At 61.6% G+C, this 14,699-nt stretch overlaps 1 protein-coding gene across 1 annotated transcript; it reads left to right on the forward strand.

Moving 5' to 3' along the window:
• Positions 1-1,599: 1,599 nt before the first annotated feature.
• On the forward strand, positions 1,600-11,645 carry GRK6 (G protein-coupled receptor kinase 6). The gene is made up of 15 exons (XM_026047482.1): positions 1,600-1,691; positions 4,342-4,454; positions 4,759-4,836; positions 5,097-5,197; positions 6,404-6,496; positions 6,840-6,903; positions 7,447-7,587; positions 8,189-8,379; positions 9,172-9,209; positions 9,339-9,428; positions 9,520-9,728; positions 9,954-10,091; positions 10,396-10,533; positions 10,741-10,875; positions 11,629-11,645. The coding sequence occupies exons 1-15, from the start codon at positions 1,640-1,642 to the stop codon at positions 11,632-11,634; spliced, it is 1,587 nt and encodes a 528-aa protein (XP_025903267.1). The 5' UTR covers positions 1,600-1,639; the 3' UTR covers positions 11,635-11,645.
• Positions 11,646-14,699: the final 3,054 nt, after the last annotated feature.

A 14,699-nucleotide genomic window follows, 5' to 3' on the forward strand; every position in this document is an offset into this window, starting at 1 on the left:
CGGGAAGGCTCCTGCTCCGCCGGGGCGCCGGGCCCGCCTTAAGCTGCTGCTGTAGGACCCGGCTCCGCCTTGGCTTTAATCTGGCCCGGGGGCCGAGCAGGCTCGGGGGCAGGGAGGGTGACAGACCCGTCTGCTAGTCCCGCCTCGCCCTGGTGAAGGGAGCAGCCCGGAGACCCCTGCGAGCCCCGGGCGCTGTGCGGGGCCCGCGCTGCCCCCCGAGGGGCTGCAGGGCCGCGGGCTGCACCCGCACGGTCCCTGCTGGGCCGGCTGTGGGGGAGCAGCCTCGTGCAGGGCCCTGGAGCCGGCAAGGAGCAGCTCCCGGCTGGGCCCGGCCTAACCGGGCTGGCCTAACCGGGCTGGCCTCKGCCGACAAGAAGGTGTGAGCGCCGCCGGGCTCGCGCGGCGCCGCTCACCCTTGAGTCACTTCCTTCCTGCGCTTGTCGAGCCGTGCGGGCGCGCTGCGGGCGCGGGGCAGAGGCAGCGGCGCTGCCCGCCGCGCCGGCGCGACGCCCCGCTCCCGTGCAGCGGGATGCGGCGGGGACAGCAGGTCAGGGGCAGCGCGTCCTGCGCGTGCCGTGGACAAACTGCCATAAAACTGGTAAATGGTGCTCGGCCCTCCTTGTTTTTGGCAGGCGGTGCCTTGGGCTAGCTCAGCAGCGGGATAATGCGCTTCCATGGCGGGCTGTTTGCTGGGAATGGGCAGGAGGGAGGAAATTCCCTTGAGGCTCCCTGCTCTGAGCAATGGGGCACGCAAGCATTGCAGCGCTCAGTGCCTGCTGTCATGTAAATGCTCCCTTTTCTGTCTATGGAGAAGCTCTCCCACCCTGGCCTGCAGCCGTGRGCATTCACTCCGCAGGACTGAAGCTGCAGCGATATCTGGCTGTAGRAGTGAAGCTGCAGTGATATCTGGCTCTGGGATCTTGCTTGCTCGTCTGAGGCCAGCTTATCTCTGAGAGCRGTGGGAATGCCCCACTTCACAGGTGGGAAAGCCGTGCTGAGCCCCGGGCAATGCAGCCAGCTGTCTGCGGAGCAGGGATGAGGGCAGGAATTCCTGTCTCCCAGCTTCGGGTCCTTTCTCCCAGAGCTCCTCCCTAGAGCAGGCAATCAGCTTGGGATGAGGAGGTGGCATCAGCTACAGCAGGAACCTCAGGTGAGGAGCTTTGCTCCGAGCAAGGCTCCACTTGGGAAGRTTTTTGGCTGTGCAGAGGTGCCCAGGACAGACCTGGGAGCCAGGAGCTCTCGGGCAGACACAGAATAACCTGTGGCTTTAGGTGCTCCTGTCTCTGTGCTGTGATTTTCCCACCTCCCCCCAAATCAATGGGCAGGTAAAGGATGTCAGTGCTGCTGAGGGTGAGTTTGTGCTGCCCTAGTTAGTCCAAGGATTTCCTCCAGCACTCGGGCCGAAACCTGGGTGCATWGGCTGTGTTGGGCAGGAGGCAGCAACACCCCCAGTGTCCCACTCCCCTGCGTGGACTCGTGCCTGGRCTTGCTTGTGCAGACAGCCAGCAGGGAGTCCCGTCTCGGCTCCGAGCGCTGCGAGGTTGGGGCTGCCATCGCTTCCCTTGGTCCTAACCCCAACGTTGTCTCTCTCGCAGGCGGCGGCGGAAACCGGAAGGGCAAGAGCAAGAAATGGCGTCAGATGCTGCAGTTCCCCCACATCAGCCTCTGCGAGGACCTGCGCCAAAGCCTGGGTGAGCGGCGGCTTGCGGGGAGCTGCGCGGAGCCCCACGTTGGAGAGGCTTTTGGGGAGCRTTTAAGGGGGCTTGCGCCGGCCCGAGCCCAGACCCTTGGTCAGGGGTGCGAGGAAGAAAAGATGCAGAGGCAACGACTCGCAGCTGCGTGGTGCTTGGTGGATGATACCTCCTGCYGTATTCACGGGCCTTCCAGCCTGCCATGGGCTTTGCTGCAGACCAGCCCTGCTCGGTGTGGCAGAGCTCTGGAGCGTAGCTCAGAGGGGCTTTGCGTCAGTAACACAGGTTCTGCTCATGGCCTGTGGCTTCCTGGCGACGACTCAGTCCTGAACGGGGCCCTTAGCTTCTACTCCAGCAGCTTTACTCCAAGGAAAACGGTGTTCTTGCTGCACAGCATGGATGAGAAGTGTGCAGCCGGGCAGGGCTTGGTCTGTCATTTTAGTATTGCACTTTGTACTGTTCATGCTTTTAATGTTGTTTGTGCAGCAGGCTTGGTCCTGATATCATGAGAAATCGTGTTGAGACATGGCTTTGGTTCTTAAACGGGGAGCACTGGGGAGCAGGAAAGCTGTGCAAGAAACCCGTGGCATCTTCTGGGCAAAGGTCTCCCTGCTGTTAGGTCTTTAGTCTGAGCTGCTTTAAGTTGCCAGCGTGGGCTCAGCTGGAGCAGTGACACGTGGTTAGTCCTGCGTCAGAGCAGGGCCCACTGAGCTGAACGAGCTGGGCACGTCTCTGCAGCTACAGACCACCCTGGGCTCTGTCCAGGCGCTCCAGAGCCCAGCAGCCCCAAGGAGAAGGGGCTGCCTCCATTTCGGAGCACTKGGGCTGTCACGGTTGTCCCCTGCAGCATCCCTGCTGTGCCTCCAGACTCGCAGGAGCCCAGATCTGCTGCCCTGCCTTCGCCAGTCACCAGCTACTCACTGGGCCTCAGCGCTCGGTGGAGCAAATGGGCTGCTCAAAACTGCATCCCTGGAGTGCGTCCCAGGCCCTGAGTGCATTCCTGGTGTGGCTGTCCTTGCAGTTGACACCTTCACCATCCCAAGCCCTTTTCTGACTGCTGCGTGTCCTCAGCAGAGCTTTCCTTCCACCGGGRCCTCTCCTCTGAGGGCAGCCCTGCTTCTCGTGGCTGTCTCACAGTGTTTTCCAGCAGGGACATTCCCCTTTGCTGACGCTCTGCCTGTCCCCGTGGCGGGGCTGGCTTTGGGGGCGGGTTCCAGGCAGTGGCCCTGCTTCCCCTTCCCCTTGGGAGGCACGAGTGACTTCTGCCCCACGCAACTCTCGCTTCCCCATGGTAGAGGTGACCCTAGTCCTCGTGTGCTGCTCACCCGCCGCTGTCTCTGTTTTTCTCCCCTGGAAAGACGGTTGCTTCCCGTTCCGGAGGTTGGGCAGCGCGGTGCAGCCGGCTGCGCTTGCAGAACAACCCGACGGGGCCGGGGCAGCCCCCGGGGGAAGCCGAAAGCTCCCGGTCCTGCCCGGCCGCGGGGAGCCCCTTGCCGAGCAGCGGGGACACGGCCGGGCCGCGGCGACGGCCCCTGCCCCGCGCGGGCTCCTCCGCCCGGCAGGAAGCCGCAGCTTCCTCGGAGCAGCCGCCGGGAAGCACTGCGGGACCCGGGCCGAGAGCCTGGGGGCGGCCGGGCGCCGTGCAGAGCACTGGGTGCTGCACAGGGCACCAGCTGCCTGGAGGCCGTGCCGGGGGGCAGGTCGGGGCTCGACAAGAGCTTTGGGGCAGCGCAGGCAGCTCAGGATCCAGCGAGGTGGGGAGAGGGAGAGGTGACCCCCCTACCACCCTGCCCCAGCGCTGGGGTCTTTACGGGCGGGTGAGACGGACCTCCCTGGGGCTTGGTGGCACAGGGAGTGTCCTGCTGTGCTGAACCCTCCGTGGCAATGGCTGAGTTAGAAATCTGCCGTGACCCAGGGCTTGCTCATATTTTCCTCCTAACCTGGAAGAGGAAAAGGGCCTGCTAAAATTCAGGAGAGGAAAAGAAAAACTCTACGTGTTTTAAAGTTGTCTGGAGAAATAAGACTGGGTTACTGATCTTCTGTGGCGCTGGACATGCTATAGAGAGTCAAAGATGTTTGGGCCTGGCATGCCAGAATGCAGAGGRCCTGGGGGAGAAGGGCACGGGGAATCACCAGAGGGAACAGCTCCAGGAGGAGCTGACACTGACGGCTGTCCAGGAGGCAGAGGTGCTCTGATTGCTGTGTGCTGCATTAGCAGGGAATGCTGTGGAAATAACGCTCTCCGGTAATACTGTTTCCAGCAGGACCTGGTAAATTTGAGGGCTTTGTAAGAGTCATCAGAGCAGCTCTTGCCTGGGAGGCCTACCTAGGAACAAACTTGATGTGTTTCTCTTGTCCCAAAGAAAGTTGTGTGTCTGGAAGAGTGAGCTGATCTCTGTGAGCAGAGGATTGAGCAGAGAGCTTCCAGCTGAGCAGATGCCCTCCTGGAAACAAGAAGGGGCAAACTGTATAGCAAGGCCTCAAGGAAGGAAACTCTTCCACAGGGTGGCCTTGAAGCCTCCTGTCCCTGTTGGGGGTGATTCCCTGTGCCAGGGCTGTGAGGCTGGCAGGGCCTGTGTGAGCAGCTTGGGACCAGGGCAGGGGGCTCGGGGGGGCTGCCAGCTCATGATGTTCTCCTCCCCGTTTGCAGAGCGGGACTACCACAGCCTGTGTGAGAAGCAGCCCATCGGGCGCATGCTCTTCCGGCAGTTCTGCGAGACGCGGCCTGAGCTGTCGCGCTGCGTCAAGTTCCTGGATGCCGTGGTAAGTGCCAAGGCCGGGATGCTCGTGGCGTTCCCGGTGCACGCCGGCTGGCCCCGAGCATCGGAGCTGCTGCCGGGTGCCTTGGGACCTGTAGGGTTTTCCTGAAGGAAGAAGTGGCGAGCTGCAGTTTCTCCAGGATAGGGCTGGGCCTTTGTGCGGGGAGCTGTTTGCTGGAGATCTGGTTCTCCAGGAAGGCGCRGGATCGTGGTACCTGGGGCAGGGTGTTGCTGCCTTGCAGCTGTTGCCTGGGAGCAAAGCCCGGTAATTGGCCCGACCTGCTCCTGACAGTGTTTGCTCTGTGCAGGCAGGGTACGAAGTGGCTCCAGATGAGAAGCGGAAGGAATGTGGGCAACACCTGATTGAAAAGTACTTGAAGCCAAAGGTGAGYGAGAAGACCATGTTTGCTGCTTGCAACGGTAGGAAAACAGTTGGAAAGCCAACAATTGTCATTACTCATGTCCTGGTGCAGCGAATATGCTGGGCAGAGCACTGCGTCACCCATCACCCCTCAAGTGACTGTTCTGCTTTTCCCTCTGTCCCTAAATCAAATGGCCACTTGTGTGCTGTTCCCATCAGTTTGTGTTTCTAGGCAGGGCTCTTGGGCTGTGCTCCCTGTGTCTGACTTGATCCCTTTGTCCCCAGAGTGAGGACCATGTGCCTGAAGTCCCCTCACAGTTAGTGAGTGCCTGTTGTGAGAGGCTGGAGCAGGAACCTTCCAAGGAGCTCTTCAAAGAATCCACTAAGTAAGTTGGAGGGCCGGGGCCTGCACAGGTGATAGATCCTGCAGCCAAGCGCCCTGGTCTGTGGTGGTCCCTTCCTGCAGGRTGGCGAGGGCTGGTGCCCAGGCCCTGGCTCAGGAGCCCCCCAAGTTCCCRTGGGCTCTGTGTGCCACACGTTGCGGCTGGTGCCTCGGTCCATCCTCACAGTGTCTCAGGGGTCTCAGTTCCTGTTTAGGAGGCCTGTTTGGCCTCAGCATCAGGCCATGCCCTGCCTGCTGTGCTGTGTGGGTCTCGTGGCCASCTGTAACGCAGTGCTGGCTGGTGCCGTCCCAGGGCCAGCTGCCATCTCCTGCTGCCCACAGATGTGGCTCTTGTGGCTCGGCAATGGCAGCGGCTGCTGCAGGACTCTGAGGTCACCTCATTCCTGGGGCTCGTAGCAGAAACAGGGACCGAGGCCTCGGGTCTGGGTGTGAAGAGGAAGCTGTTAGGCAAACTGGGCTTGCAGCCTGCACCCTGCGCTCAACAGCAGCTCGAGCACATTGCCTAACTGGGTGCAGGGCTGTGGCAACGGCTCTGCTGCAGTCTGCTGGGAAGCATTAACTCTGTGTGTGGTAACGAGTGTCGCTGTCTGAATGCAGAGCCTCCGGGCTGGGCCCTGCCTGCTCTTGGCAGGCTCTGAAAGGGAAGGACCATCCGCTTCTCCTTGATGCGTGTCTCCAGTCTAGACACTTTGTCTAAGGCTCTTTACAGCGCGGGGCAGCCCTGGCACCAGTCACCCAGGCAGTTCGCTCTTCCGAACAAGATCCTCTGTGGCCTTTAGTGCCGGATATTCATCTGAAACCAAGCAGCTCAGCGCCCCGAGCCGAGCGCAGCTGGAAGCAGCCGGGTGCAGCCTGGCATTTGCCGGGCAAGCAGAGGGGCAACTGCAGAGAGCCCCGTGGTGCAGCTAGGGCTGCCGCAGAGGCCACAGTCAGCAATGCCCGTGCAGTGCCAGGGCACTGCTCCTGTCGCAGCGGTGTCCCCCACACCTTCTTGTTGCCCTGCGAGCCAGTGCAGGGCTGGGTGGCCTTTCTGGGCCGGGGCCGTGCAGGGTGGCCCAGCCTGGGCCAGGCTGGGTGAGCGGGTGGTGCTGATGGGGCTCCTGGGGGGCTGCTTCACCTCCTCTTTGCTGGGACCACCGGGCTGTTCTGCAGCTCTCAGCAGCCTTGGGGGCTCTCTGCTCTCTCCTAGGCTCATCCACGATTACCTGAGCGTGGCTCCCTTTGCTGACTACCTCGACAGCTTGTACTTCAACCGCTTCCTACAGTGGAAATGGCTGGAACGGTAATGTTGCCTGGCGGCCCTGAGAGACCTGAACCCTGGAGCACAGTGTCTGCCTTGAGGGCTCCCTCCAGCTCCTTCCTGTGCTGCATCCTGGCAGGAGCTGAAGGTCTGGCCTTTGCCTGCCTGCTCTTGCTCTCCTTTGGGGCCCTTTCCTAGCCCAAGCAGCCATTTCTAACTCCCCCAACCAGTCTGCCTGCCTTGCAGGGGAGCAAGGTGTGTTCAAGCAGGGCTTCTGTGTTGAGCCACAGTCCCTCGGCCAGGGCAGGGAATGGTTTGGGCTTCAGTCCCTGATGTCTCCCTCCTTGTTCCCATCTCACTCACTGCAGTTTCCTTTGCCCCACAGGCAGCCAGTGACCAAAAACACTTTCCGTCAGTACCGTGTGCTGGGCAAAGGTGGCTTTGGAGAGGTGAGTGACCAGTGTTTCCTCTGCATTTGGGCCACCTGGCAGCCACCTTTGCCCACAGGGAGAGGGGAGCTGTGGACCCAGGCTGGAGGCAGGCCCTGTGGCTATCATGGCTGGGGAATTTTTCTGGGATATTGTCCTGGGCTCTGTGCCAGGTAGCACTGCACTTTGGGCATTGCATTGTCTGTCCGTTGCCCTCTGATGGGCAGGAGATCCCCCTTGCTGGACACAGGACATGCCCAGGTTATTGCACAGGTGGGTAGCATCTGTGGTACACACTGCTGCCTGGGTAAAGGGCCAGCTCTATTCCTAGTRTCTTGGCAAAGAAGACAGCAGTCCAGAAACTGTCACTGTCAGGTTGCCTTCTGTTTCTGGGTGGTCTCCTGTCTTCTCAGGCCTCAGACACCTCCCATGTGTCTGTAAATGGACCTGACAAGAGTGAGGTTATGACAAGGGTGTCTTTGCGTTCCTGTGCCTCTTTCTGAGAGCAGGATGTAGACCCTGGATGCTGTGGTGGGAGGTTGTTGAGTCCTGTCCCTCCTCCAGGTTTGTGCCTGCCAAGTGCGTGCCACAGGGAAGATGTATGCCTGCAAGAAGCTGGAGAAGAAACGGATCAAAAAGCGGAAGGGAGAGGCCATGGCCCTGAATGAAAAGCAGATCCTGGAAAAAGTGAACAGTAGGTTTGTAGTAAGTACATAGGAGTTGCTCTCACTTTGCACCACGGGGCTGCGGTGGTTGATTCCTCCTGCAATCAGCCAGCCCAGCACCTCTGTGCTCCTCACCCTGTGCGGAGAGGCAGGAGTAGACCCTGTGCCATGGGAGCTGCTGGTCTTCACTTGCCTCCCATGAGGCTGGGATCAGGCAGGACCTCTTGCTACCTCCACAGTGACCTAAATGCTGCAGCAGGCTGGTCGTGGGGCTCCCATGGGCAGGGCTGTGCCAAGGCACGGGCACCCTGACACCTCCCCCTGTGGAGGATTCATTGGATGCTGCCAGGTTGCTGTTGGGCACTGCTTTCCCCAGAGGGGAGCAGCGGGATGCAGAACAACATCCTCACCATCTTGGGGAAATTGGGGGTATAGCGGAGCTGTTGGGTGCTTCCAGGCCCTCCCTGTGTGTGGCCAGTTCCCCCTCTGCCTATTCCTCAGCCCCTCTGTGTCTGGAAGGGGATGGGGGGGTTGAGGCATCTCTTCCTGCTGATTTCTGTGGTGAGAAGGTGCCCATCAGAGTGTGGGCACCTCCCTGCTGCAGCTGTGCCTTCTAACAGCCTTTCTGCCCTAAATTGCAGGTGAGCTTAGCCTATGCATATGAAACTAAAGATGCTCTCTGCCTAGTGCTGACCCTCATGAATGGAGGGGACCTCAAGTTCCATATCTACCACATGGGAGAGGCTGGTTTTGAGGAGCCCCGGGCAGCGTTTTATGCTGCTGAAATCTGCTGCGGCCTCGAGGACTTGCACCAGGAGCGGATAGTGTACAGGTACGGGCTGCCTGTGCCCCGTGGGGAGGCCTTGTGCCACATGCAAAAACAAGAGGGTTCCTGCTGCTCCTGTCAGCCCATCAAGGTCTGTCTGCTCGAGAAAATAAGCTCAGACTTGAAACCAGCGCAGAGCTGGATGAGTGGGGATCAGGAATGGAAAGTTGATCTCATGGGAGAGCCAGGAGAGCTTTCCTTTTTATACTGGTAAATGAGCACCAAGAACAGGATGTGATCATGCTGTGAATGCCTCAGGGCGGACACTTGGGTGCTTAGTTCTACAGACAGTGTTGACACTCGAACAAAGGAGAGTGAGCTGCAGTGGCACACAGGGCTGGGAGCTGAGCAGGAGGAARAACAAGCTGACTACACTCGTTGAGTTGCCTGATACAGCCTTAGGAATACAGTGCCTGGACACAGAGCCAGAAAGTTCCCCGTTGTCCTACGTTCTGCCTTTTCCAGGCCTGGCTTTGGAGTGCAGGCAGGACAAGCAGAAGTCCCTGCTCCTTCCCCCTTACAGGGCCAGCTCTGTGCTGACTCCTGCAGCAGCAAAGAAGGAAGCAGCGCTGTGCTCACCGCTTCCTTCTCCTGAAGGGTTGAAGTCACTGTCCTGACCTGCCTCTGTGCCTGGGTGGGGGCGGTTTGCAGGGCTAACCCAGGAAGGAGGTTATCAGTGTGCTTGGGGCGGGGGTGTTGCATCCCTCTGCTGCTTATCTAGGGCTTTGATATGTTGCTGCTTCCTGTGCCCTTGCTTTGACAACAGGCTGCTTGCTAATGGAGCCTCTTCTTCCTTAGGGACCTGAAGCCAGAGAACATATTGCTAGATGACCATGGTGAGTGAAGGGTGAAGAGCAAAACTCTGAGCCTGGGTCTTTCTCCCTTTCCATGCTTGAATCACGGTTGCCCTGTGTTCTTGGCAACCTCTGGCCCTGTCCTGTTAACCTGCCCTTCCCTCTGTGCAGGTCACATCCGTATCTCGGATCTGGGGCTAGCTGTGCAYGTGCCAGAGGGCCAGACAATCAAGGGCCGGGTGGGGACAGTTGGCTACATGGGTAAGTGGYGCCAGTTTAGTCAAAAAGTGTGCTCTGACTGCACGGCTGCTCTCCCTGCCCTCACACGTGCCTCTGCCCTGCTCCTGTGCAGCCCCCGAGGTGGTGAAGAACGAGCGCTACACGTTCAGCCCRGACTGGTGGGCCCTGGGCTGCCTGGTGTACGAGATGATTGAGGGACAGTCCCCTTTCCAGCAGCGCAAGAAGAAGATCAAGCGGGAGGAGGTGGAGCGGCTGGTGAAGGATGTGCAGGAGGAATACTCGGAGAAGTTCTCGCCCTGCGCCCGCTCCCTCTGCACCATGGTACGAGTGGGCTGCCCTCTCCCTGGGCACRGACCACCCTTTTGCATGTAGTGGGTTCCCTGATAAGATGGCACAGGAAGGTTCAGGGTGCCCTAGTTCTCGCAGTCTGGCTGGCTGGTGAGCTCACGCTGTCCTTAGGGATGTGCCACAGGAGCTCAGCTGAGCCCCAGGCTGCTCCTCCTGCAGGTGACCCCTCCTGCAGTGCTGATTCCCCGTGTCTTGCAGCTTTTGTGTAAAGATCCTCTGGAGCGCCTGGGGTGCCGAGGAGCTGGGGCCAGGGAAGTGAAGGAGCACCCTCTCTTTAAGCATCTCAACTTTCGGAGGCTGGAAGCAGGCATGCTGGAACCCCCCTTCAAGCCCGATGTAAGTGCCTGTCCAGGAAGACTGCTCCGTGTCCCAGCCTTTCCAGTTAGTGCTGCTGTCAAGGGAAGCAGAGGTCCCCTCTGCTTCTCACCTGAGCAGAGGCCCTCCATGCAGGGATGGTTCTGGGGCTTTTGCTCCTGCTGCACATGAATCTGCCCAGTTCCTCCAGCCTGGCAGAATGGGGCTGCAAGCTCTTGCCTGCATGGAGGCGGGGGGTCCCTGGCTTGGTTAGGAGCCACAGTTGGTGGAGTTGGGGTGGCATGACTGTGGAGCTTGGCATTAGGGTCCTCTCTSTGCTTTTTAGCCCCAGGCCATCTACTGCAAGGATGTTCTGGACATTGAGCAGTTCTCCACGGTGAAGGGCGTTGAGCTGGAGCCCACAGATAATGACTTCTACCAGAAGTTCGCTACGGGAAGCGTGCCCATTCCTTGGCAGAACGAGGTAGGTGGGGACTGGTGTGACAGGGAGCCCCTTTCCATGGGACAGGTCCTCACTGCTGCTTGTGCTCACCAGGCCAACTGAGCGCTGTGTCCTGCGGGGCGCAGGATCAATGCTGTCCCTATTGCTCTTGTGCTCTGCTGGACCCTTGATGTTGAGCTTGGCTGCTGGTGTCTGGCCCTTGCTGCAACTTTCTTTTCCTTCTTCCAGATGATCGAGACAGAGTGTTTTAAGGAGCTGAATGTCTTTAGCACGGACGGGACAGTGCCCCCAGACCTGGACTGGAAAGGGCAGCCCTCTCCGCAGCCCAAAAAGGGCTTGCTTCAGCGCTTCTTCAGCAGACAGGTAGGCCTCTTAGGCCAGRATTTCCTCCCAGCAAGTCCTCTAGCAGCACCAGGCCTGCTGCCCACCAGTGCCAGGCAGACCTGGCAGGGAGGTGGGCACCAGGGAGCAGCAGGCAGAGGCCTCCCTGTGCCAGGCAGCCTGCCCCCAGGGCTCTGTGAGGACCTGTGCAAGGCTGCAGGGAGCCCTGCTGCCTTCTCTGCACCTCTCCTCTGCCCTGCCCGTCACATAGGCCTGGAGGGAGCCAGCCCTCCCCTGGCTGGCACTCCCCTTGCTGCACACGGCGGGACTAGGACCGTGTCTCCCAGCTAAAACGCGCTGTAGTCAACAAAGGTGGAGGGGGGTTGCTGAAGGCACTAAAATGGCAAACCTGCTGCCTTCCTACATGAACGTTTTGGGTTTTTACCTGCGTGCTGCTCTGGCCCAGAACAGCCTCTGTCTTTCCTGTGATGTTCCATTGGTGAACTCTGGACTGCTGTCCTGCAACAGCTGCTTGCAGCTGTGGGGCTTGAGCATTGTTGGCTCTGGTCTGCTCAGGACCCACTTTAACCACCTAGTTGAGAGTCCTCCTTCCCTGCCCAGCTCCAAGTTGTGTTTCACTGTTCGGTGGGAGCCTGGTGTCCTGACCTAGTTGGAGCCAGCTCTGGATGGGGATGCTCTGCTGTCTGCTCTTCCTAGGCAGACACAACCCACCCACGGGCGGGCAGCCTGTGGCAGGGGCTGGACCTTGATTTGCCACGTGTTTTCTCTTTCCAGAGGTGAGCAGTCTCCCTCCTGGCTGCTCTGCTCAGGGAAATACCTGGTGGCCCGTGGACGTGGCAAGATCTGGGAGAGAGGAGTTGTCCTTCCAAGCCTGCCCCCTTCCCCCAGCAGAGCACACGCTGCTTGTGTTCTAACTGCCCCCCGAGCCACTAATCCTGCTTGCCCGCTCTGGCTGCCGCCCCGCTGCGGGGCAGCCCAGCTCCCGGGGCCCTCTGCCCCTCTGCTCACGTGTCCAGGACGCAGGGAAGGGCCGACGGGGTTGTCACTGCCTCGTGTCCCGGCTCTGGCCACAGGGCTTCAGCTGCCTTTCGGGCCCGATGAGCGCTGCCTGGGGCAGGCCGGGCGCCGGCACCGAGCGCCGCGGGGAGCTCCCGAGCTCCCAGGCCACTGCAGCAGCCGCCAGCCCGTCCCCAGGCCGCAGCTGCGCTGCTGCTCTGCACCCCCAGCCTGTCCCCCCGCGCGGCTCTCGTGCGCACAGGCCCCTCGTGGCCTGGGTTGTGTGACCGTGCTCACCCTCTGCTTGCTGTGCTCCTCTCTCCCTCTTCCCTCTCGTTGCCCTTCTGACTTCAGGACTGTTGTGGAAACTGCAGCGACAGCGAGGAAGAGCCCACGCGGCTGTAGAGCACGGCTCGTTCTCCAGCCCCTGGGAGCCTCTTGCCTCTCCGGGTGCCCAGCAGAACAACGGGCCAGCCTGAAGGACAAGGTAGCAGCGGCCCCACAAGGTGGATTTGTTTACAGCTTTGCACATCTGTATTCCAAGACGTGGAGGATGGCGTCGGGGCTGGCAGCAGCACCTACCGTCTGCCTCGGGCCAAGGAGCTGCCGCCCCTTGGGGAGCCATCGTTCCCGAGACAGACCCCGATGCTCCTGAATGTGCCGCTTGGGGCTGTGCTGCTGCCCGCTGGCTGCTGCTCCCGGCCCGGGCTGCGGGCGGGAGGGAGGGATGGCGCTGACGTGGGCAGGTGCCAGGCTGGAGCAGCACTGTTGACACATTCCACGGTGCCCAAGCGGCACTGCAGGTTTGGTGTATATTTATATATGTTGGTCTGTACATATCACATGTTGGTTTTTAATCTATAGGTGGGGGCCTGCACTGCCCCCACCCTGTCACAGGCACAAATGTCCTCCTATGGGGGAGTGACAGTCCCAGCTTTGTACCAGGGAGTCCTGGGCTGAGGCCTTCTGTGCCTTGAGGTGTCTAAGGCATCTTTCCTGGGCCTTCCTGGCTGTGCTGAGGCGTCCCTGGCTCCAGAGGAGTCCATTGCTCAGCCTCGAGGCACAGGAGGCCGCTGTGCCAACGCGTCTCTCAGGGCTTCCTGGCAGCAGCGCGTTGCTGCCTCGTCCCCGCTCCGCTGGCTGCCGCAGCCTGCTTGCTCCTGCCTGGTCTTGCACGTGCCGCGGCTCCCGGGCGCTGATCCTGGCCCTCTCCAGGCCCTTGGCACGCTGCCTCTGGCGCAGCCGGCTGCAGCTTCTCCCGCGGCACCTGCACGGGTGGGAGCTGCTGCTGCTGCTGCCTGRGAAGGGGTGAGCTGAGGCCCCATGGGGCGCGGGAGCTTCCCGGCACCGTCCCGCCAGCTTCGCTCCTGCCACCTGTGCCTGCTGGGGGATGCTGGTGGTGCCCACCGGTCACTGGCACGAGGACAGAGGCAGGCCTCGGGGCACAGAGGGCCCCACTCGGGTAAAGGAAATGGGGACACTGTCACCACGAGCAAGCAAGGCCAGTGCTGCAGCCTCCCTGCTGCACCAGCTACACTTGGTGCTCGTCCCCAGGGGTGTCCCCACGCGTGTGGCCCCCAGCGCTGCTGGCGGCATTGCCTTTGTGCCCCGGGCCTTGCTGGAGCCCCCGTGTCCCTGGGGAGCGGCACCACCCGGCCCTGCTCTCGSCCCGTCCCGTCAGCTCCGCGGTGCCCGCGCGCAGCCGCTGCCGCCCGTGTCCCCGCCGAGCACCGCTTCCCTCCATGTGTGCAGCCGCGTGCGTCGCGGCCGCGTGCTCGGCCTGAGCCAGGCCCCGTGGCGGGGCTCAGCACCGACTTGGACCTGTGGTATTTGCTTGCCTTGCACTAAAGTTGGAGAGTATTTAAATTTTTAACCTTTTGTTAAGTGTCMGACTTGCCGTGTCTTGTGTTCCTGTCGCGCAGAGAGGAGCTGAGTGAGTGGCACCCAACGCCTTGCGCCTTGTTCCCTTTGGGCGCGTGGGGCTGACCTGCTAGGGGCTGCACTGGACCAGGACGGYGCCGGGACGGGTACAAAGCTGCTGCCTTTGGGTGCTACCAGCAGTGCCCCCTGCCCCGAGCAGGGCCGGGCATCCCCCCTGCCCTGGGCACAGCTGCACCCGGATCATCCTCCGGGCCCCGTCCCTCTCGTGAGCCCTGCTGCCCCGGGCCTCGGGCGCGGCTCCTTGTGCCCCTGTGGTGCCACATGCGGGGCCGGGGCCGGCGGCGGTGCCCGCGGCGGCAGCGTCGTGCGCAGCGCCGGGCGGCYGGGCGCAGCTGCGCCGGGATGAGAATAGCAAGTGCGGCCCGGTAGCTAGGGAACAGTTGCCATGGGAGCGGGCGAGGAGGAGTTCTCACACTCGGAGGGGGCATCTTGGGGTAAAATCCAGGAATTTTCTGCAGCCGTGGAAAAAAAAGAAAGAGGAAAGCACAGCAGGGGGATGGGGAGCGCCTGGGGCGGGCGATCCCGCGTGGCACTGGTGCCGCTCCCCTTCGGGCACTGCTTGTGCCGCAGCAGCTGGGGCCTTGGCCCTGCGGGAGCAACCCCTGTCCTGGTGTCCCATCCCTGTCCCCGGGGCACACGGCGGGTGGCAGAGAGCCCGGGGCTTCGGGGCCAGGACAGCCCGGGCACCCCGAGGGCCCTCCCTGCCCCATGCCACCCTTTGGCCTCCAGCTCCGGGTGGGAGCCACGAGGGGCCGGACACGCTCCCGGTGCCCGAGGCCTTACGCTGGGGTCCCGGCCCGGTGCGGGGGGCGGAGGCGGCTCCGCTCGCTGGGGGCGCGGGATGAAGGATGCTCTGAGCGGTTGCCTGGGCAACAGCTCCTCCTCCTCCAGCCCCGCACGCGGCTCGG

Source organism: Nothoprocta perdicaria, unplaced genomic scaffold (genome assembly GCF_003342845.1).
Source record: "Nothoprocta perdicaria isolate Ctin4 unplaced genomic scaffold, notPer1 scaffold_5, whole genome shotgun sequence".
NCBI classification, from domain to species: Eukaryota; Metazoa; Chordata; class Aves; order Tinamiformes; family Tinamidae; genus Nothoprocta; species Nothoprocta perdicaria.